A 24,649-nucleotide genomic window follows, 5' to 3' on the forward strand; every position below is an offset into this window, starting at 1 on the left:
ATAAATCTACCATAATGGCAACATCATACAGTGGTTAAGAGTGGGGTTTATGCCATTGGATAGGCTGATTTTGATTCTGTCTCCAACACTTACAAGCTGCTGGAGAAAAGTATTAACATCTCTTTAACTCAATTTCCTCTTTCCTCATCAGTAAATGAGAACAATAACACTACCTATCTCAAAGAATTGTTATAAAACCTAAATAATTTTAAACTATAACTATCACTCTTGTGTCTATTGCCAACAAAGGTGACATCTCGGTGTTGCTTTCATCATCGTCCCAAGGAATCAATCATGTGCTTATAGATACATGCTTTTCTAGACACTAGGTAAATGAGTCTATTGCTTGAGTTTTCTTAAAATCTGTAAACTCTCATGCACATGTGCATGAACATACACACACACACACACACACACACGTGCATGCTCACCCTGCAACAGAATGGGCTACCTGGAACTCTGCCACACCCAATTGAGAACATTATTCACGGATGTGCTATTGTGACATCACAGACTGGTCAAAAGTAAATGGGAAGAGTTGCTGGGATAACCATGGGAGTCACTGGGAATCCTTTACTCTATAAGAGACAGTGCCAGCCCCCTCTGGTTATTCTAAAAAGGTTTCATGGAACGGCAGAAGTTTTGGTGTCAGTTTAATGACAAGAGTGACACAATTTGGTGGGTCAGTTTCACTGAAGTAGAATAAAATGGAGACAAGGTCTGGAGAATCCTTAAGCAGACAAAGCCAGTCAGATCTCATAAGTGACCTTAATCTTGCTTGATTTGCAAATATAAGTGAAACTTAGTTTGAACTATTTCTTATAAATGTCTACATTAAAGAAAAATGAAACTTAAGGTTAACCAATAAGAAGCCACCAACTAACTTATAGTTATATAATTAGGACTTTCCAGAAAGATAGACAAATAAGGCAAGTGTATAGCCATAACCAATCAGATATTTTCTTTGCTTTACTTGCATATTCACTCTATAAAAAAGCCTTCTCCTTGAGTTACCTCAGTAGAACCTCTGAACCACTTTTGGTTTAGAGCCATCCAATTTGTGAATTGTTCTTTGGGCAAATAAACTCCTTAAAAATTTTATTGTGCCTCAGTTTACCTTTTAACAGTTTGAAAGAAAAAAAACCTAATTGAGGTTTATGAGGCTATTTTCTTAGAGGTTTGGCATTTGGATTCAAATGGCTGCATCTGGAGAGTTTGAGGCAGGTTTGTCTAACATAATTGAAGACTCAGAAACCAAAGAAGAGAAACCAAGGGAATTCCATACAAGTCTTACTCCATCTGGCTCCGATGTACAGTCGTGGCCCTTAGAGTTCTGAAGAATATAATCAGTGACGAGACACCATGAATCTTTCAGGGCAGATAGAAAAAAGCAGTTTAGGAGGAACTTTAAGGGGAAAAGGGATAGGTGAAGGAAATAACACGGAACAGCGGTAGGCAGGGAGTCCAGAAAAAGTGGGAGAGAGATGAGGAGGAAAGAGGAAATAAAACTGAAGTTTAGTTTAGCAATTAAGTGCATGTACAGAATGAGAATGCAAAAGAGGTGAAAATGACACTAATGTGTGGCTTGAAACAGGAGACAGCTGATGATACAACTGCCCTGATTGACAGTGGGACAAGGCAGAGGACATGGAAGGGGAAACACGTCACATCACTGTCCTTCCTCGCATCCACCACTCCCGTGGGGTCTCCATCTAAACTTTTCCCACGTTCAGGGGAATTTAAATCAAGAGGGTGAGCAGGTGAAAGGAATATTGTACTTCAAAGCTCTATCATGTAAGGCCAACACTTACTATCTTAGCACTTTGCTGCTTCCTTCCTGTCCTGAACCCTCTGTCACCGCCAGTTGCACACTTGGCTGTTGTTTCTCAGCACAGTAGTCCCCTGTTAGCTTCATCTCACTTTCTGTGGTTTCAATCAACTGTGGTCCAAAAATAATACATACAATAAGATATCGACAGAGAGAGAGAGAACACATTCACATAGCTTTTATTACAGTATATTGTTATAACTATTATTATTGGTTATTGTTGTTAGTCTCTTACTGTGCCTAATTTATAAATTAAACTTTATCACAGGTATGTACATATAGGAAAAAACATAGTGTATACAGGATTGAGTACTGTCCACAGTTTCAGGCATCAGCTGAAGGTCTTAGACTAGAACAGCCCCATGGATTGTGGGGCTATGGTACAAGGAGAAGCCAGTACACAGGATTCAAAAATACTTTTACATTTAAGTCTGTTATCCATCTTGAATTGATTTTTGTGAGAGGTGAGAGGTGGGGATCCAGTTTCAATCTTCTGCATATAGCCATCCAGTTTTCCCAGCACCATTTATTGAAAAGAGATTCTTTTCCCCAGTGTATATTTTTGTCTGTTTTGTCAAAGATTAGATTACCATATATGGATGGTTTCATCTCTGGATTCTCAGTCCTGTTCCAAAGGTCTATGTCTCTGTTCTTGTCCCAGTACCATGCTGTTTTAGTTACTGTAGGCTTGTAGTACAGCTTGGAATCTGGTAAACTGATACCTCCCAGTTTGTTCTTTTTACTTAAGATTGCTTTGGCTATGGAAGGTCTTCTCTGGTTCCATACAAAGCGTAGATTTTTTTCTAGATCTGTAAAGAATGATGATGGTACTTTGAAAGGGATTGCATTAATTCTGTAGATCACTTTAGGTAGTATGGACATTTTAATGATATTGATTCTACCAATTCATGAGCAAGGTAGATTTTTCCATCCGTTTACATCTTCTACAATTTCTTTTCTTAGTGCTTTGTAGTTCTCCCTGTATACGTCTCTCACATATTTCGTTAAACAGACTTAAACCTAAGGCATGAAACCTTAAGAATTCTGGAAGAAGATGCAGGGAAGACCCTTTCAGACATTGGCCTAGGCAAATAATTTTTGAGGAAGATCCCCAAAGCAATCACAGCACCAACACAAATAAATAAATGGGATCTAATCAAATTAAAAAGCTTTTGCACAGACGAGAAAACTATCATTAGAGCAAATAGACAGCCTAGAGAATGGGAGAAAACATTTGCTCTCTAGACATCCGATAAAGGGCTGATAACAAGAATCTATCTAGAACTTTAAAGAATCAACAAGAAAAAATCAAACAACCCCAATAATAAACAGTCAAAGGAAATGAACAGAAACTTTTCAAAAGAAGACAGAATAATGGCCAGCAAACATATAAAAAAAAAAATGCTCAACATCTTAAATCATTAGAGAAATGCAAATCAAAACCACAATGAGATGTCACCTAACCCCAGTGAGATTGGCTTCTATCAAAAAATCCCAAAACAACAAATGCTGGCGAGGATGTGTAGAGACAGAAACACTCTTACGCTGCTGGTGGGACTGCAAATTAGAGCAACCCCTGTGGAAAAGAATTTGGAGATACCTCAAAGAGCTAAAAATAGAAATACGATTTGATCCAGCAATAGCACTATTAGGCATTTACCCAAAAGACCAAAAGATATTCTATAATAAAGACATCTGCACCCAAATGTTTGTGGCAGCAGAATTCACTATTGCAAGGATGTGGAAACAATCCAAGTGTCTGTCAATTCATGAGTGGATCATTAAAATTTGGTATATGTATACAATGGAATATTACTCAATTATAAGAAACGACAGTGATCTAGCACCTCTTATATTTTCCTGGATAGAGCTTGAGCCCATTATCTGAAGTGAGGTATCACAAGAACGGAAGAATAGGCTCCACATGTACTCACCATCAAACTGGCACCAACTGATCAACACTATGGTGCTCACACAGTAGTAATAGTCTCCAGGGATTACGGGATTGAGGAGTGGTAAACTCATAACTAATAGATGAGGTGAGCATTGTAGAGGGGAAGGGCATGCCTCTAATCCTTGCTTGGGTGAGGCAAAGACATAACATGTAACCAATATGTTTGTACCCTCATAATATCCTGAAATAAAAATAAATTTAAAAAGAGTGAACTATAAAATAAACAAAACTAAAATAAGCAAAGAGAAAAAGAAATACTTTTACATAAACACATACTCAAGCACGCCTGTGATGACACCTACACCTTCCAAAGCTAGAAAACAGTATCAGAATTAAACTTCAACAACAATTGTATTAATGCCCTTTTTATGTTATTTTCTTTTGTAAATGATTTTAGTTTTCTGCACTTAATTATACAGAAACTCACTTGCCATAAGAATCAGCCTCTAAAATCATTTAGAGTTTATGCAACTGTCTTGATTGGGTGTAAATCATTATCTTCTCACATGTTTTACACATACCACCTCATAAACAGTTCAAGATCTTGGTCAATGAAAGGAATGTTCCTATTTTCCTCCTCAGGTGATATCTCTATTCTCCTGTGGTATGAAAGAAAAAGACAGCACAATCAAGAGAAGTGCTGTTGGGGGGGCCCATGTTAAGTTTGTTGTATTTTCAGAGAGTCATAGACAGCATTGAAGAGACAACGGTCAAGTGTGCCATGAAGAAAATAGCAAAACAAAAAGCTCCTCTCACAATGAGCATCTCAGACCCAGCTCCCATCAGGAGCGAAGAGCTTCCACTTCAGTTCAGACAACAAATATGTAATTAACACAAATATCTAATTGCCTTAACCAAACAGGCAGCAAATTATGTCAAAGGGAAGAAATTAAACAGCAGGGAAAATAGGGAGAAAACTACTCAGGAAGTTGTTTATATGAGAAATGTGATCACATTCACAAGTATGCTTGTCTTTAATGTACTTGGCTAAGACATTGTCTCAGCAAGCAGCTCTTGTCCTTTGAAACAGTAAAAGGAAGTGAGTTCTTCCAGTGGGAGTAGGGGAGTGGTATTTTAATGATAAGACTAAGTAAATATAAAATTCTAGCATATTTAATACATTTGCCTTAAGTAGCGCTCTCAGTCAATTAATTTGATCTGACTGTATGCTTGGTGCAAAGTTAAAATAAAAAGTGAAAAGGAAAACAAGACTTGACTAGTCAATATACGTAATCTAACACAGCCCATAGAATTAAGTCAGCCAATAAACTGGAACTGGGTCCACGAATGAACAAATTTAAATTTGTTTTACTACCACCAGATTAGATTTTTGTTGGAGATGTTTTAAAGTGTTATCTTCATGAGGAATTCTGAATAAGAATTTGACATGGAAGGTACATGGGGAAGATAGTGATTTACACCCAATCAAGACAGTTACTTAAACTCTAAATGGTTTTAGGGTCTGATTCTTATGGCAAAGATGGCCTCTGCTCTCCTGCAGCCAATGGCCCTCTTTCTCTTTTAAAGCTCTTCTGTCTGGACAAGACATCCACAGCTCATTCCGTTTGGCTCCAGATAAGTTATTCCGGTGTTCCCTACACACATAATGTGAACCCCTGCATAGCTACAGAAGGGTTACACTTATTTAAGCTGCGCGTTTTTTTTTTTTTACTCTGTCTACTCTTAGGAAAATGCGAGAGCCAATTGAACGTTCAGTTTTCTCTTTGAGCATTGTAGGACTTCTGTACACTCCGCCTTTGTTCTTTGGTTGCGTTCAATGGAAAAGAGGAAATTGAAAGTTGACATAAATCAATAATTAGAAACATTGTTAACGTTGGAAGAGATGACATCATTTATATGATGAAATTTCCCACCCAGTAATCAATCCTCTTTAAAATGCTTGTGGAGGGAGGCGTTTTAACTTCAGGTTTAAAATCACTTAGTGATAGAAAGAGTGTTGTCTCAAAAAACAATCTATTTAACCATTTTCCAACTCTATTTAGAAAGTTCTTTTTTTGCCTTTTCTTTCTTTCTTTCTTTCTTTCTTTCTTTCTTTCTTTTTCTTTCTTTCTTTCTTTCTTTCTTTTTTTTTAATACAGAGTCTCACTCTGTCGCCCTGGGTAGAGGGCAGTGGTGTTATTGTAGCTCACTGTAGCCTCAAACTCCTAGGCTCAAGTGATCTTCCTGCCTCAGCTTCCCAGTTAGCTGGGACTATAGGCACATGCCACCATGCCCTGCTAATTTTTCTATTTTTAGTAGAGATGAGGTCTCACTCCTGCTAAAGCTGGTCTCCAACTCCTGAGCTCAAGCAATCCTCTTGCCTCGGCCTCCCAGAGTTCTAAGATTACAGACATGAGCCACCATGCCCGGCCAGAAAGTTCTTTCTTAAAAGAAGTTAAAAGCTACCACCCTAAAATGCCTAAATATGAATCTTCCTTCTGCACTCTGGAGCAATTAGTACAAGATAATTGCCTTATTTATATAGCAATCCTTCAGATATTTAAAGAGTATTACTTCTTTCTATAGTGTTTTTTTCTCCAAGCCAATCATCTTAAAGCTCTTTTCTATATATTACATCTACTTAATGAAGATGTATGAGTACTATGTGAGTGAAAATTTTGCACAGCACCAGGAAGGTAGCAAGCATTTGCATGATTGTTCAAAATATGAAATTACTAGTACAAAAATATCTGTGAGTCTTGTTTTTCTCCATCATACAGAGCTGCAGTCCCCAATCCCCAGGCCCTGGACTGATACCAGTCAGTGGCCTGTTAGCAACTGGGCCGCACAGCAGGAGGTGAGCAGTGGCAAGTGAGTGAAACTACATTTGTATTTACAGCTGCTCCCTTTTGCTGGCATCACTGCATAACCTCCACCTCCTGTCAGAGCAGTGGCAGCATTAGATTCTCATAGGAGCACGATCTCTACTATAGACTGCACATGCGGGGGATCTAGGTTGCACACTCCTGTTGGGGACCACTGGTATAGAGTATGTACTTCTTCAGAAGTATATTCTGAAGAAATCAGAAATCTTCTTTGGATCACTGTCTAATTTATAAATATCAACATTCCACTTCAAACTTGTTGAGTGGAACATAATCCTTCAGTTGAATAGTGTTTGGAAAAAAAGTTTTGCACTTTAATTTTTATGATCAGGACCTGAGCATTCGTTGTTTGTATCCTTGTGCAATGAATCGGCCATCATTTTGGTAGCCTTTTTAGCAGCAGCAAATGGTTGGCTAATTTAAATATCCTAAATTTTTGTCACTTGAACTACTACTAAACCAGTTTTCTTCCTTTTTTATTTTTTGCAAAATATCTTATTTGATAATATTTCTATAATGAGCTGTGGGAAGATTAACTCATGACTAAAATGTGGAGTTAGTTTATGTATCCTCTATTTCTGTCATTAAAAATGATAATTGAAATTTATACATCATAGGTCAAAAAGTTCCTCTTTGACCTGAAAACAAATAGACTACTACGGGATAAAATATATTTTGGACTTAGAACAAATATTTTTGTAAAAGTAATTTCTAGGTAAATGCCTCAAAATAAACTAAGGTGTTTGCTTATTGATACTTTAAAATCACCTTACAAACAGATTTATTTTGTTTTAGATCAGTTACTATTCCTCATGTATATCCAGAACTATTTAAATACCTAAATAATAAAACAAATTTTCTTTACACATCTCTAATTATTGCTTGTCAGTGATATATACAGTACACCTTTACCTAGTTGGTTTACATATACAATGATCCGATACATTTCCAAAGAGTGTCATCTCCATTTTCAAATCATCAGCCTAATATAATTAATAATTCCCAAATTTTCCTGTGTGTACAGGAACAGAAATATTTTTTTTTTGACAAATAAAAATTGTATATATTTAAGGTGTAAAATGTGATGTTTATATATATGTATATATATAAACATATGCACACACATATATATATAAAATGTGAAATTATGACCACAATCAAGCTAATTAACATATCCATCACCTCACATAGTTACCATTTTTTTGGTGTGGTAAGGATACTTGAGGTCTACTCTCAGCAAATTTCTAGTATATAATGCATTATTATTAACTATAATAACTTTAAGTATATAATATATTATTATTAACCATGTTGTATATTAGGTCTCCAGAACTTATTCATCTTATAACTGAAGGTTTGTATGTTTTGACCAATATCCGCCCCCGGTAACCACCATTCTAATATCTGTTAATGTGAGTTTGACTTTTTAAAAAAATTCTACATATAAATGAGATCATACAATATTTGTCTTTTTGTGTTTGGCTTATTTCATTTAGCATAATGCCCTGAAGGCTTCTCCATATTGTTGCAAATGGTAGTATTTCATCTTTTTAAAGGCTGAATAATATTCCTCTGTGTGTGTGTGTGTGTGTGTGTGTCACATTTTCTTTATACATTCATCTTTTCACAGATACTTAGGTGCAAAACACATGGATAAGGAAACGGAATATACTGCCAAAAAAAACCAGACACATAGAACAATGGGAAAGAAAAGAGAGCTCAGAAATAAACTCACGCATATACAATCAACTAATTTTCAACAAATGTGCCAAGAATACACAATGGATAAAGGATAGTCTCTTCATAAGTGGTTTTGGGAAAACTGGACAGCCACATGCAAAAAAAAAAAAAAAAATGAAATCAAACCTTTCTCTTGTACCATACAAAAAATCAATTCAGATGGATTGAAGACTTAAATGTAAGACCTGACATTATAAAACTCTTAGAAGAAAACATAGAAGAAAAGCTCTTTTACATTGGTCACTATAAGGATTTTTTGGACTTGACACCAAAATCACAGGGAATAAAAGCAAAAATAAACAAGTGGGACTACATCAAACTAAGAAGTTTATGTAAGAAAAGTTTCTGTAGTCAACAAAATAAAAAGGCAACCTAGAGAATGGGAAAAATATTTGCAAACCATGTATCTGATAAGGTGTTAATCTCCAAAATGTATAGGGAACTCATACAACTCAATAGCAAAAAAACTGATTAAAAAATTGGCAAAGGACCTGAATAGACATCTTTCCAAAGAAGACATACAAAGGGCCCAAAAGTATATGAAAAGATGCTCAACATCATTAACCGTCAGAGAAATGTAAATCAAAACCACCATGAGATATCACCTCACATCAGTTAACATGGCTATTATCAAAAAATCAAAACATGGCAAATGTTGGTGAAGATGTGGAGAAGAGGGAACCCTTGTACATTGTTGATGGACATGTAAGTTGGTACAGCCGCTATGGAAAACAGCATGGAGTTTCCTTAAAGAATTAAAACTAGAACTGCCATATGATCCAGCAGTACCACTTATGGGAATATATCCAAAGGAAATGAAGTCAGTATGTTTAAGAGATATCCGTACTTCAATGTTTATTGCAGCATTATTTACAGAAATATTTTTAAGTAATGAGTCAACAAATTTTTATTACCCTTGGAGAAAAATAATATGCTAAAAATAGGAGGAAAAATTAAAACTTGGTGTTAAGATCAAAAGGGAATACTGTCAATGTGATTAATAACAATGCTGACTATTAAAACTGTAATTTTCTTTGGAAGGGAGAAATTCACTATTCAGACAAATGTAGCCAGTCACTCAGTTTGCTTAATCTTTTAGTTGCGAGTTTCATTTATGACTTTCTGTGGCCTGCAGCTGTTTATATGCTCAACAGAATATATGAAAGAACAGGTGGTCACATATGGTTATTTATTCTATCGATTTTAAGAGAAATTATGGAGACATTATGATTAGGAAAATTGTTGGATTAGTCAGAAGTAGAAAAGAAAAACACGTTCCTCCATCTGTACAGTTTTAGATGTAGGGGAAATTTATATTGATGGTCTGAATTAATTCTAGTTCATTCTTGCTTATGATGACAATACATCTATCAATCAAGTCAACACATAAGCAAGGGGACATTCTGTAGATACGAAACAATCCTCTGATATTTGTGTCCATAAGGTGAGGAATAAAAGACAATTCTGGCCGGGCGCGGTGGCTCACGCCTGTAATCCTAGCACTCTGGGAGGCCGAGGCGGGTGGATCGCTCAAGGTCAGGAGTTCGAGACCAGCCTGAGCGAGACCCCATCTCTACTAAAAAATAGAAAGACATTATATGGACAACTAAAAATCTATATAAAAAAATTAGCCGGGCATAGTGGCGCATGCCTGTAGTCCCAGCTACTTGGGAGGCTGAGGCAGTAGGATCGCTTAAGCCGAGGAGTCTGAGGTTGCTGTGAGCTAAGCTGACGCCACGGCACTCACTCTAGCCTGGGCAACAAAGTGAGACTCTGTCTCAACAAAAAAAAAAAAAAAAAAAAAAAAAAAAAAAAAAGACAATTCTATTATTAGAGTACCAATAATCCAAAAGATAGGATTTTACTCTGAAACATACATGACATTTCATCTTTTGTTGACACTTATGCCAATAGTATTCATAATATCAGCCTCTTTATTGTACAAGTGCTTTAACATGGCAACTATTTTATTTATGTATTTATACTTCCTATTTTAAAAGGAATTAAATATAACATTTTATAATGGATCAGACAATCACTTTCCTGGCCTTTTGATTAAGATCAAATGTAGTATAATGGATCAAACAATATAGCATGATGAAAATAAAATTTAAAATAAGTAAGATAGATGTGGCAAAGGGGAAAAAATAAGTAGAAATACAAGGCATAGAAAGGAGTAAAGTAAGTTCAAAAAACACATATTTATAATCTTCATTGTTATTGGAATGGGAAAAATATAATTATTTGTAAGCCCCAAAGTTGCATAAAGTATCTTTGTTATTGCTCAAGAATAAAAACTATGTTTTATTCCTTGGCCAGAAGAAAACTTATTCCATGAGGTCCCTTGCTAGGAGAATACTGTACAATGTAGTATAATCAACAATACAGGCTTAACTCAGAGATATTGTGGGCTTAGCTCCAGACCACCTCAATAAAAAGGATATCACAATAAAGCTCTCAATTTCCCAGCACATACAAGAGTTGTGTTTACACTTTACTGCATTCTATTGAGTGTGCAATAGCATTATGTCTAAGAAAAGCAATGTATATATATCTTAATTAAAAGATACCTTATTACTGAAAAAATGCTAACGGTCATCAGAGCTTTCAACATAGTAAGTCAATCTTTTTCCTGGTGGAGGGTCTTGCCTTTCAATCTTGATGGCTGGTGACTGATAAGGGGAGTGGTTGCTGAAGACTGGGATGGCTGTGGCAATTTTTTTAAAATGAGACAGTAGTGAAGCTTGACACATAAATTGACTCTTCCTTTCATGAAAGATTTATCTGTAGCATATAATGCTATTTAATAACATTTTACCCACAGTAGAACTTCTTTCAAACTTGGAGTCAATCCTCTCAAACCCTGCTGCTGCTTTATCAACTAAGTTTATGTAATATTCTCAATCCCTTGTTATAATTTTGAAATGTTTACAGCATCCTCACCAGGAGTAGATTCCATCTCAAGAAACCCCTTTCTTTGCTCATCAATAAGAGGCATCTCTTTATCCATTTAAGTTCTATCATGAGATTGCAGTCACATTTGCAGGCTCCACTTCTAATTCTAGTTCTCTTGCTATTGCCACCACATCTGAAGTTACTTTCTCCACTGAAACCTTGAACCCCTCAAAGTCATCTGTGATGGTTGAAATCAACTTCTTCCAAACCCGTTAATGTTGATATTTTGTTGATATTTTGATTTCCTCCCATGAATCATGAATATTCTTGATGGCATCTAGAATAGTGAATCCTTTACACAAGGTTTTCAATTTACTTTGCCCAGCTCCATCAGAGGATTCGCTATATATGGCAGCTATAGCCTTATGAAATGTATTTCTTAAATAATAAGATGGGAAAACCAAAATTACTCCTTGATGTATGGGCTGCAGGATGGATGTTAACAGCCATGGAAACATTAATCTCTCTGTACAACTCCATCAGAGCTCTTGGGTGACCAGATGCATTGTCAATGAGGAGTAATATTTTAAAAGGAGTCTTTTCTTCTGAGAATTAGGTCTCAATAGTGGGCTTAAAAAATTATCCGGGTGGGGTGGTGCACACCTGTAGTCCCAGCTACTCAGGAGGCTGAGGCAGGAGGATCACTTGAGCCCAGGAGTTTGAGGTTGGCTGTGAGTTAGGCTGATGTCACAGCACTGTAGCCCAAGCAACAGAGCTGAGACTCTGTCTCAAAAAAAAAAAAAAATTATAAAAAACAAATTACCATAACAGATATAATAATGATGAAAAAGTTTGAAATATTGTGAGAATTACCAAAACATGGCACAGAGACAGGAAGTGAACACATGCTGTTGGAAAAATGGTGCCTAAAGACTTGGGTGACATATGGTTGCCACAAATGTTCAATTTATAAAAGTTATAATATCTGTGAAGTGCAATGAAGTGAAGCACAAAATATGTTTATATACTTAGTACACATAGCAATGTCTTTTATAAGGCTATTATATTTTGAAGGCCATTACTATTAGCCCACAATTGCAAGCCAAAAGGGGATTGAATAAATGTAATTTTCAGCAAAAGGATAGGTAGAAAATGCTATATAACATCGTATAGGATCATGGCTCTCTGAGGTTGACATATTGCTATGACAATATCATTAAATACTAGTAGAGAAATGGTTATTAAAATGCTTAAAACAAAAAAGATTAAAAGTACTATTAACCCTTTAATAGTACTTTCATTATTAACTTATATGAAAAGTTCTCATGAAATATTTTGTTCATGTTTCTTTTAGATTAATATATACACTACATCAGAGCATAAAATCCAAAGAAGAACTTGGCTTAAATATGTAAAAGCCTATGTATGCTAAATACTACTTGCAGTTCCTACCTAAGGATGTTACAGCACAGTGCATTAAGAAGGGTCCTTATGAAAACGTCTGAGAGGAGGAAGCTTGAGGCCTCCTGAAGATATCTCAGAGTTGGGGTGACCTTGAAGACCCAAAGGATGATTCATTGTTTGCCACATATACATGGGAGGGAAGAGGATTCCAGGCAGAGGAAAAAGTATGTTCAAAACCAGAGGATAAAAAAGGTCATAGCTCTTTAAGTAATTCTCTGTGGCTGGAGAGTCCTCTTGGGGAATGGTTATCAGGATGACAAGGAGATGGGAGAGAAAGGCATGGCCTACATCACAAAGGGCCTTATGTGTCACATTAAGGATGCTTTACTTTTTCCTGAGAACAATGAGGGGCCATTGAGGAGAATTAAGCAAGGAAGAGACAGGACCATATTTGAAATTTAGAAAGGTTTCTCCAGCAGCAGTATCAAGACTAGTCTGGGAAGGGTAATAATAGCAATAGGAAGATAAGTCAGGATGCTTTAATAGTCCGGGTCAGAGCTGCTAGAGGGGAGTCGCTGTATTTAAGAAATATTTAAGTGGGAGGCTGAGGCGGGTGGATCGCTCGAGGTCAGGAGTTCGAGACCAGCCTGAGCAAGAGTGAGACCCCGTCTCTACTAAAAATAGAAAGAAATTATATGGACAACTAAAATATATATATACAAAAAATTAGCCGGGCATGGTGGCACATGTCTGTAGTCCCAGCCACTCGGGAGGCTGAGACAGGAGGATCGCTTAAGCCCAGGAGTTTGAGGTTGCTGTGAACTAGGCTGACGCCACGGCACTCACTCTAGCCTGGGCAACAGAGTGAGACTCTGTCTCAAAAAAAAAAAAAAAAAAAGAAATATTTAAGGAGGTATAATTGAAAGAATTTTCTGAGTGCTTTGGAGGATGGTAAATGGAAGAGAGATGGCAAACATAGCATCTGAATTTCTGACCTGGGCAACTAGGGGTAAGATGTTGCCAATGTCTACCCACCAGAGAAAGTATGGGAGGTTTGGCAAAAGGAAGAAAACTTCAGTTTGTGGAATATTAAGTTTGGGAGATAGCCTGAGAAATGTTCTGAAAACAAAGAAAATAATACAAGAGCCTGGCACTGAGTAAAGAGCTTTAAAATGAGGCTTGAGATTTGGGTGTGTCATCAGTATATACAATGATTGAGAAAACTCTGGTTTAAATTGGCAAACACACTATTGTTCCTGACATCTGAATGAAAATTCCCATGTAAAACTTGAAGACAGAAATCCACCTGCAAAAATGAAGAGACAGTTAAGAAGGATTACCAACAGATACTTCAGTGTGATAGACTGATGTTGGAAGTGAGTTGATGGATGAACTAAAGCAAAGGAAGATGTGTCCCCGAATACCTTGGGGGGACGCAGTACTGCAGGAGAAGCGGGCCATAGTATGCTCCCTGGGACCTTGGGAGTCACTGTGCTTAAAGTCCTCAATATTAACAGAAGTTGTGGGAAATATTTAATAAGAAAGTTAAAAATGGGGTGGGGTGGGGATCATAGGTCTGTCTGGCAATGAAGAGTAGGTCCCCACCAGCATATTCTTTGCTTTCCCTAACAACCTAAAAACAATTTAAGAACACAGAAAGAAAAAGAGGAAGTATATCTAAAACAATTCATAATTATAATCACAATCATGTCAACATGAAGGAGGTACAAAGGCCAGTAGATATAAGTCAATATTAGAGTTCTTTTGTTGTAAGGGAGAAGACATAATTATTAAAAATAAAGGCAAGAAAAGAATCATAGAAAAAGCAAAAAAAGTGAGATTAAAAATAAGCAAATATAAACAAGAATTTAAAAAAATATATATATAAACAAGTCCAAATATAACTGAAATTACAATAAATATAAATGGCTTAAGCCCCTGAAACATGAGAGGTGCTGGGCAGTGACCAGCTTTGTTTAAACACCACTCTATAGGAAATGGGGGAATGCGGGATACTCATCTTGTTTGTCCACTATGGGTGTACAATCTTTTCTGAAATTGTTTAGACTATATATCCATGTTTGCATTTATCATTTAACTTTAAGAAGACAATAAAGATCTTCATTGAATAAAAATATATTCCATCTTTTGTCCAATCATATACAGCAAACAGCAAATTCTATTCAGTGAGTTCTGAGTTTTCTCTCACTAGGAGTTGATAAAATCTTGATAATTATGGCAAGGACAATTATCTGTTCTGTTCTGTTCAAGGTCCAGATATCTATTCTTTCAATGTCTAGTTTCTACTAAGTATCTTATTTGTAACCCATTCCATTCTGATGCCATGCCAGGTCATTTAATACTAATTATCCATTATTCAGTTTTTAAATGATATCAATCTTTTTACCTTTATTGAGGTATTATTGACAAATAAAAATTGTGTTTTTTAAGGTGTACAATGTGATGTCTTGACATACGTACACATCAGGAAATGATTACCACAATCACGCTAATTAACATAGCCAACTCACATAGCTACCTTTTTCTTTTTTTGTGGTGAGAACACTTGAGATCTACTCTATTCTTAGCACATTTCAAGTATATAATACATTCTTAATTATAGTCATCATGCTGTACACTAGGTCTCCAGTACTTATGCATCTTATAACTGAAGGTTGGTACCTTTTGACCAATACCCCCCCTTTCCCTCACTTATCTGCTCCTGGTAGCCACCATTCTACTCTCTGTTACCATGAGTCTGACCTTTTGTTAGATTCCACATAGAAATGAGATCATGCAGTATTTGCCCTTCTGTGTCTGGCTTATTTCAATGAGCATAATGGCCTAAAGTTTTATCCATGTTGTTGCAAATGACAGGATTTCTTTCTTTTTTAAGGCTAAATAATATACCATTGTATATATACACACTACATTTTCTTTATTCACTTATCTGTCATTGGATACTTCCGTATCTAGGCTATTGTAAATAATGCTGCAATGAACATGGGAGTGTAGAAATCTCTTTAAGATAGTGATTTTTATTTACTTTGGATATATACACATAAGAGGAATTGCTGGATTAAATGGTAGTACTATTTTTATTTTTTTTTGAGGAAACTCCATACTCTTTTTCATAATGGCTGTACCAGACGGCAGCTGATGCCTGTAATCCGGTGCTTTGGGAGGCTGAGGCAGGAGGCCTGCTTGCTGCTTCTCTTTCCTGGCCACATAACCTTGACTCTCCCTCTCTGCTTCCATAGTCATACCTTTTCTTTCAATCCTCCCCCAGAAAGCACCTGGTTTTTCTTCTTTTGGAAATGACACTGGTCTTTGCTTTTTCTCACTTTAGCCATTTTTCTCTCACTCCAATTTCCATTAATCTTTGCACCAATTCTTTTCCACTAACGATACTGTCTGCTCCTGTTCCCATTAATTCTCCTACGATTCCTTCACCTCAAAATAAATCTCCTGACCTATCTGCCTGACTTATCCTTTTCCTCTGGTCCTCAGTTAAAAGTCTTTGCTGTAAGAAAAAGATATTTGATGTCTCTGGGTCTGTTTGTTCCTCTGTAAAATAAAGGCATTAGAGTAGATTATCTCTGAAGATACTTTCAGTTTTAACTTGTGATCTAACTGACTCTATGGTTAGCTATCCAGTGATTTTTCAAGTGTGGCAAGTTTCATTTCATTTCCCATTTCTTAACTTGCTTTCAAATCTCTCTTTTCATTACTTCCTTCTCATTTCCAAAGTCCCAACTTTTTCCATCATTATTTCTTAGGCCAAGCCAAGTGGTTTTCCCCCCACACCTTACTGTTGGTCAGAAGAGAGCGTTTTTTTTTTTTTTTTCTTTTTTATATTTTTCCTAAGGCTGGCAAACAAAATAATAGAGGGATACTGTTGCACATCTAAAAGAAAGCAACCCTATGTGGGCATTCCTTTCCCATGAATGAAACCCATAATTGGAAAGTTCTGCTAACACCTGTGACAAGCAGCTACCGTGCACTATCTGCTTTGATTTTCCCCGACATGCTCTTCAAGTTTTCATCCTCACTTCTTTGTGGTGCCCTCACCTCGACTTCCTTTGTCATTAAACTGCCAATTTGATCAGTTAATGACAGAGTAAAGGTGACAAGGAAAAAACAATTTAGCTCAGCTGTTTCCCCCTTTAAAAATAAGGAAATAGTTTGTTCTAGAGTTCGGACTAAGATGATACTATCGAAAAATCTTGTACACAAAGGCTTTTTTAAATGCTTTTATTTAACAAAAAAATTCAGGTGATTTTGAAATACATTAGACATCCCATTCATTGAAGATAAGAGAGTTTATTCCAAAACATTCCTTAGTAGTCCTAAATTGATTTTGTCTACCAGAGCAAAAAGGGGCAAATGGAAAAAATTCACCCCAAAAACATTTTTCTGTGGTGGAAATTATGCAGCTGGATTTCCTAGATGTTAACAAAATTCATATACACACAAACTAAAAATATTCCATTTTTCAGATTAAATTTTACACAACACATATGACTGTGATTTACTTGAACACAATAGTTACCTTTAGTTATTTTTAGCAATGGAGCTGGACTTCACATTACTCAGTGCTGGCGTATAAATTTAACTTTGTAAAACTGTAGGAGAAATGTGTTCTGTCTAGCCTCCCATCTCCCAAGCAAATGTCACATTTGTAAGACATCTCCCCCTCCTCTGAGCCCTACTGAAACTTACCTTGTGTCCTTATGCCCCATGCCTCCTAAATCAGTCTCTCATATTTATCAATATGTATTTGTGGAAGAAAAGGAGGAGAGAAATAAGCACGGTATAGGTCATTAAGCATGAAATGTCCGATTTCCTTAAGTACTAAGTGTGACAGTTGATATGTCTAACATTTCACTCTGACATTCCTTGTTTTATTTTTATTGTGAAGGTACATTCTCATTCCTTCAAATGCACATTTTGGCTTGTGATTATCTTTCAAATTTTTTTAGAGCAATTTTTGTGAAACCATGAGTCAAACCATAAGTCAAAAATTCGTGTTATTTTTATATATGAGTTCCGTCGTGGAACCAATGTGTGCAGACAGCTTGAAATATCAACAAAGTGTTTGGGAAGGATGTGGCTAATGAACACACAGTACATCTATGGTTTGTGAAGTTCTGTTCTGGTGACTGTAATATTGAAAATGAATCACGTGGGCAACCTGAGATCAAGGTGGATAATGATGATCTGAAAGCTGTAGTGGAAGTGAATCCACCTCAACACACACATGAATTACCAGCAAGGTTTGATGTTATTATTCCAACAATATTGGACCATTTGAAACAAATTGGCAAGGTAAAGAAGCTGGATAGATGGGTTACACATGAATTAAACAAGTGTCAGAAGAGAAATCATCTCGAAGCTTGCCTTTCTTTGCTGTCATGAAATAAAGGCGAACCATTTCTACATTGTATTGTGATATGTGATGAAAAATGGATTCTTTTTGATAATCGTAAGCATTTGACACAATGGCTGGATAAAGATGAAGTGCTGAAACACAGTCCAAAACCGGATATTCATCAAAAAATGCTAATGGTGTCTGTTTGGTGGTCCAGCACTGGTATTATCCACTACAGCTTCTTGAAACCTGATCAGTCTATTACCGCAGATGTCTACTGCAACCAATCGGATGAAATGATGAGGATGCTTGTGATTAGCAGCCGACATTGATCAATATAGACAGGTCACTCCTCTTGCAAGACAACACTCAACCACATGTTGCACAAACAACGCTGCTCAAACTACAGAAGCTGGACTTGGAAACTCTCTGTCATCCACCGTATTCACCAGACCTTGCACCAACTGACTAGCAAGTCTTCCAGGCTTTGGACCACTTCTTGCAAGGAAAAATATTCAATTCTTAACAAACTGTGGGAAACACCCTTTGTGATTTCATTGCCACTCACTCTCCAGGCTTCTTCGCTGCTGGCATAAACAAGCTACCACTAAGATGGCAAAACTGTGTTGGTAGTTTAGGCGCATACTTTGATTAACTGTACTGCTTCTTGTTCGAGATATATTAAACTACACTTTTGATTTGAAGTCGGACATTTCATATTGAATAACCTAAATAGTTTAATAGAAGAAAAATACAGGCTTTGAGTCAGACAAACCTAGCTTTGTATCTCATTTCATCTATTTATTCACCATGTAACTGTGAACAGCTGATTTAACCTCTCTGAGCCTTAGATTCCTCATCTAGGTAACAGAGATAATGAAACCTCCCTCCTTGGGTACTGTGAAGATTAAATTGGATACAACTGTAAAGCACCTGGCACACAGAGGCTCTCAATAAAAAGACATTTCCCCTTTTTCTGTTCTAGCCTATCATTCACGGTTCAACCCTTCATTACGGTTGGTTGAGCACAGGTCTGTTTCTAGGCTGCACACTCTTGAGGTTTTGTTCATCTCTGTGTTTCCTACAGAAATTGGAGAGTGAACTGCATATTCTGCAGGCACAGCAACTGTGGCTTATACTAAATTGAGTGCTGAACCAGGATGTCTTAGGCCATGGAACAATTATCTGTGGATTTTGGCTCTTTGGGCTCTTTTGGTAATATACTTCCTCTTATGAGCTATGGCTCAGGACACACCGCCTTGAGATAGCTCACCATGTTTTAAATTAGTTTGCACAAAATACAGCTACTTTCCTAAATTCTTTGGCAACTGATCAGAATACCGTTCTATTTCTCATTGTAGGAACTCCTGCAGGGATATCGACCTCACTCTGAGAAAGACAAAACTGAATTCACAACACGATGCTGGAAAAACAACACGTTGTGTTGAAAAAAGCACCGAGTCAAATAAACATGGATTAGTAACTCCAGCTCAGCCTGGACCAGCCATGAGATCTTGGGTAAGCTGCTTATGCTCATTATGCCTCAATTAAAACAAATAGATAATAATAACTCTACTTTGGTTGTCTGGCAGGTTGTTGGGTATATAAGGAAGGTGTTGCCTTTGAAGCAAGATACAAAAACAATCTAGAAAGGCCATCACTTTTTGGCCGTGTTGAGCTCTTCCCTTCTCACACTCCAGGCTTCTACCCTTATTTCCTCCCTTGGCAACTGAGCAGCTCTCATTTTATAATGTCAGTTCAGTTCAGCAGGAAAGCAGTGTGCAAATGTGTGTGTGTGTGTGTGTGTGTGTGCACATGGACACGCACCCATGATACAATCCACAAAACTCCCTAACTTTTCTTCTGCATACCAAAGAGTTACAATGCACCAAGAAAGTGCTGCCGCGGATCCGTAATACAACACACGCAGTGCCTGCAAAGCAAAAGACTGACCGGCCTACAGGCAGCGGGAAGAGCACGCATTGCCTTTTTGTCTGAAGCCCCGCCGAACTGCTTGGGCTGTTTCTTATGTGTCAGTCACAGCATTCTTTGTAAAATATTTCAAAAGTACAGCCCAATCAAAGCATATTAGAGAGTCATCCCCAGATGAAAGGGGGTGGCTTGGGGGAGGACACACAGCCCTTTCAGTTCAGGTAGTTTCCAGGTCATTTGACTCACATCACCCCAGGATCCTTAAGGAAATCTGCAGGGACCAGAGGCAGGATCAGCCAGCTACAGGCTACAAACGGAAGAACGAACCTTCCCAAATTTCTGGAAAAAATCTTCTTGTGCCCGGGCCAAGGCGTCTTCGTCAATGTAGACAGCCGGCCGCTTGGCCATGAGGAAGTACTGCACCTTCCGCAGGTTCCAGCCCATCACGTACTGGAGCCAGCCGCACACGGCCGCGGTGGAGCGGCCCACCCCGGCGTTGCAGTGCACGTACACGGTGTGTCCGTTCTCCAGCAGCGCGTGCAGGAGGCACACGGCCTGGGGCAGCATCTGCACTCGGCCTGCAGTTGAGAGAGCACAGCGCACACACGTGAGCAACAGAACCCCCATCCCGCCACTGAGGGGTCCTCCGGCACACGGAGAAATCACAGTGACGGTGACAGTCTGCCTCAGTCCTGCGCTGCGAAGGAAAAGGGGGGACAGTTTTGAAAGCTGGTGGTAACTAAGTGCTCTGGAGAGAGCACTCCAGAGGCAGTAGGTCCTCTCGGAACCTTCCCTGGATATCGCTGCTCCTTTGTGTGACTTCACCACCGATGCAAACTGCCCTCCAAAGAAACGTTACCTGTCGCCTACCGTCAAAAGTAAGGTTTTTCCACATCTGTCAGAAGGGTTGGCCGAGATTGGTCAGAGGTTTAGAGGATTCCAAAGAAAATCTGTCAGGTCCAATCACCTGCATTTCAATTAATCCAAAAGTATCTTCCGGGTAAATGTAAAACGCAGAATCCATCCATATTGGTCAGAAGAATCCATCTTCTGCATTTGACATATGCTAATTTTCACTTGTCCAATGGAATGACTAAGTTGTTATTCTGTACACATGGGATAACTGATTGTTTATTCCCTTGTGACACAGTGAATACTAAAACTGATTTAATTTCTACATTATTGAGCAATTACAGTTGCATTAATAGTTATTGCTGCTTCAGGACTACTATTTTGTTTATTACATTATTCAAATGCCTTCTGCTCACACTGGGAGAGGACGTGCTATGCTGAGGCCTGACAGACCCTGCCCGACCCTGATCCCACACGGCAGGGGAACGCTGCTGTCGCTTTGCGCCCCTGGATGCCCTCTGCCCACAAGTTCTCAGTGCAGAGATACTTAGTGAGTTTGTTTGTTTGGGGCAGAAGACAGTCAATGTAAATTACTTCAAAAGGGAAAGGAAGAAGGACGCTATACAGAGCGCTGGATTACAACTCTGTGCTGATGATGTGGTGTTCTCCGTCCTCAACCACACAGGGACACAATGGCCCCAGAAGGTCCTCCAGGGGTCATACAGAAGAGCCCTGTCTGGCCTCACAGTGCCATCCTCATTGGATGACTGAAGAGGCGGGAGGGCCTCTCCCTCAAACAATCTCACCTGTAGATCTTCACTGAGGCCTGGAATTCTCCCCCGAGAGCCACTCAAGCAAGTTTACACTTCCCTCTTTAGATGTCCTCTTGCATTTCAGCAAGTGCTCTTGAAGGAGCCAACACAACACATTGAGATCAGGCATCAGCACCTCAGCAGGACAAAGTTTACCAAAGACCCCCGAGTGGCTTAAAAGCCCCTTAGATCTCTGTCCTACCCAGGGGAACATCTGCCTCAGCTTCAGGATCACCAAACTCTGAGACAGAAGCAGAACCAACGTGACAGCCAGGACAATATTTTAGTCTCTGTTGGTGTCAGCTCCCAGGTGGAAGCTCTGAAGGCTCACAGCTTCACATAGGTTTCACCCACAGGGCACAGCCATGAGTGGTCTTCCCTGGGAATCACTCAACCATCCCACTGAAGAGTTGCCAAATATTCAAATAACATCAAGAATAAATGAATAATTAAGAGGGGCACCAGAGAAGTAGCCAGTCCAGGGCACCCACCCATCTCAGCCTGGCTTCAGCTGGAGCCCTTGTTTATTTTGACCTCTAGTGACTGCAAATCACCCACTGTGATTGATGAGCTATAACATTTACTGAGCCCTTCCTACCTGCCAAGCGCTGTTTTAAGCATTTTGCACAAAATAGCTCATTACAACCACCTCCTAACAAATACAAGGTCAGCACTATTGCTATCCTCTATTTATATATGAAGGAACCGAGGCACAGAGATTTCCCAAGGCTATTCCCTAAGTGGCCACTTAAACCCAGCCAGTGTGACTCTGAAGCCCCAGTTCCTAACCACTGTACAATGGTCCTTCCCTCACCCACCTCGTTAATGGTGCATTTTGTCCCCCATCTTGTCAATCTGGATCGTCAGTCAGTCCCTCTGTACCCCACTTACCTGGTCACACTGCTGCTCTTACCCCTACGTGACAGCAACATCCTCCTTGGGGGTTAGCACCTCTGCCCCACCCTAGAGAAGCCCTCTCAAGGGGCCCATCTCCCTCAACTTGAAAACCCAAGCTAATACTAACCCATCAAGGAATAAACAGAGGGTCCCAAGAATCAGGGTTCAACTTGATATACCCCACACACCACAGCAGTGTCAACCACAGCATCTAGTTTTTGTTCCCTATATATAGGCTCCAGGTAGAATTTAATTTGATAAAATATTTCCATTCTTAAAAACAATAATAACTCAAGACAAGACAGAAAGTCAGATCTGTTTATGTAAAATAGTCCAAACTTTACATATTGGCAACTAAGTTGAGAAATTGTAAACCCTGTGCAGATCAAACAAAATGGTCTTCTGTCTGTGTTTCTTACTTTGAAATTTAATACAAATCCTTGATTCTCAGGAGATGGTAATGAACATTCATTAAGTGCATGGATAAAAACAAGACAAAACAAACAACAAAAGCCCAATAATATCTGTTTGATCTGAGACACTGCTAGACCCCTCTAACCTGACTTGTGGCCCACACCTGCTCTAGGCTAATCCAACTCTGGAATGATTAAGAGTGTCCTGGAAGCCGCACTGAGCAAGGCAAAGTTGTGAGGATGAGGGAGGGATAGAGCATTGGCAGGTGCATGGAGCAGCCTGAGGCATTAGGGCCTGAGATGAGGGAGAAGGGTCAAAAGACCCTAAAGACAAGCTTTATCCAAAGCTGACTCTGAAAGAAATTGTGCATGGCACAACTTTCAGCCTCTCTAATGCACATACACACACATACACGCACACACATCTTTCCTTTCTTACTCCAGAAGCAAATATATGGATGAATATATTATTATTTTATTTGGGTATGGCTTCTTTTCCATCTTTGGAGTGTAATATAGATATGGTTCATGGTACCTGTTAATATAACATCTTCTGGTGGAAACTTAAAGACTTGGGACTAATCACATAGTCCCAACTTTGTGATTTTCAAAGCCCTTTCATAGGAATTATCTTACTCTATTATAATCCCACAATGGAGAAATTACTCTCCCCATTTTCCCACTGCAGGAACCAGCCTGCCAATATCACACAGCTATTCAGTGGTGGCAGGACTCAAGCCCAGGTGTTCTGGCTCCAAGGTCAATGTCTCTGCACGGTGGCAGAGCTGAATTCAGACTGTTGAGTGAGAGAAAATAACTCACACTGTGACAACAGAGAGGTAGCCGAGGACACAAGGAAGCATATGAACTCATTTGGGAGGTGAGAGTAGACCATTTGTTATAAATAGCACTGCACTGACAGAGGTCAAAACACAATCTGAATACTTTCTATGTGAAGGAAATTTTAATGAGCAGATTTGTTGTGTTTTGTGTTGCTCAGGTGAGTGCTAGATTTGGGAAATTTTCATTTCTCAGGTGAAAGACACAAACCAAAATTTTTTTAAAAGATAAGAAAAAGAAATCTAAACCACTCCTCCACATACGACAAAGTGTACAAGAGTAAGGATCGATAGCACAATTGATTGTAACAGGTCTGTGACAACCAGTGGTGACAGTCGAGCCTAACAAACTGTCTTCTTTCTCAGACTTCATCTGACAGCATTATGCTGTGGCTCAAAACACTTCCAAATGGATTTTTCTCTAGAGTTCTAAAAATATTCAGCTGAATTAATCTATATGTTCGTTGTGCTAATATTGTGAGCCACAGAGATTGATCTATTGGTAAAAAGTCCTCCTGCCACTCAGAAATCATTAATCTGTTGATTACTCCCCCAGGTTAGGCTGAACCAAAGAAATCCTTTATTCATTCAGTCTTACAGTTTGGCCTTTTTCGAGAGGGAGCTTGCATTTTGCTGTCTCAACATGAAAGGTGCTCCACTGCTGCACTTTACGACTGGGACCTGTGACTCAGAGACCCCAAAAAAGATTTGACTAAAATTACAATGGCTCCTTGGGGATACAGTTTTCCCTCAGGCTTCTCCTGACTCCCAAACTATCAAGCAAATTACCTATTAATCAGCAGGACCTTCAGGTAATCCATGCATGGGGTGGGATGGGATGCCTGGCATAGTTAGTAGCTCAACTTCTCCCAGCCTCATCTCATATA

At 38.5% G+C, this 24,649-nt stretch overlaps 1 protein-coding gene across 2 annotated transcripts in view; it reads right to left on the reverse strand.

Moving 5' to 3' along the window:
* Positions 1–17,811: 17,811 nt before the first annotated feature.
* The window catches only part of EPM2A (EPM2A glucan phosphatase, laforin), a 64,728-nt gene continuing 57,890 nt past the window's right edge, over positions 17,812–24,649 (reverse strand). Inside the window, exon 4 of one of the 2 annotated variants that reach the window (XM_069489218.1) lies at positions 17,812–20,527. In XM_069489218.1, coding sequence (XP_069345319.1) covers positions 20,250–20,527 — 278 coding nt within the window. In that variant the 3' untranslated portion in view covers positions 17,812–20,249. The remainder of the gene's footprint in view (positions 20,528–24,649) is intronic. The other variant, XM_069489219.1, reaches the window with a different exon arrangement.

The sequence above is a fragment of the Eulemur rufifrons genome, chromosome 15 (assembly GCF_041146395.1).
Source record: "Eulemur rufifrons isolate Redbay chromosome 15, OSU_ERuf_1, whole genome shotgun sequence".
NCBI classification, from domain to species: Eukaryota; Metazoa; Chordata; class Mammalia; order Primates; family Lemuridae; genus Eulemur; species Eulemur rufifrons.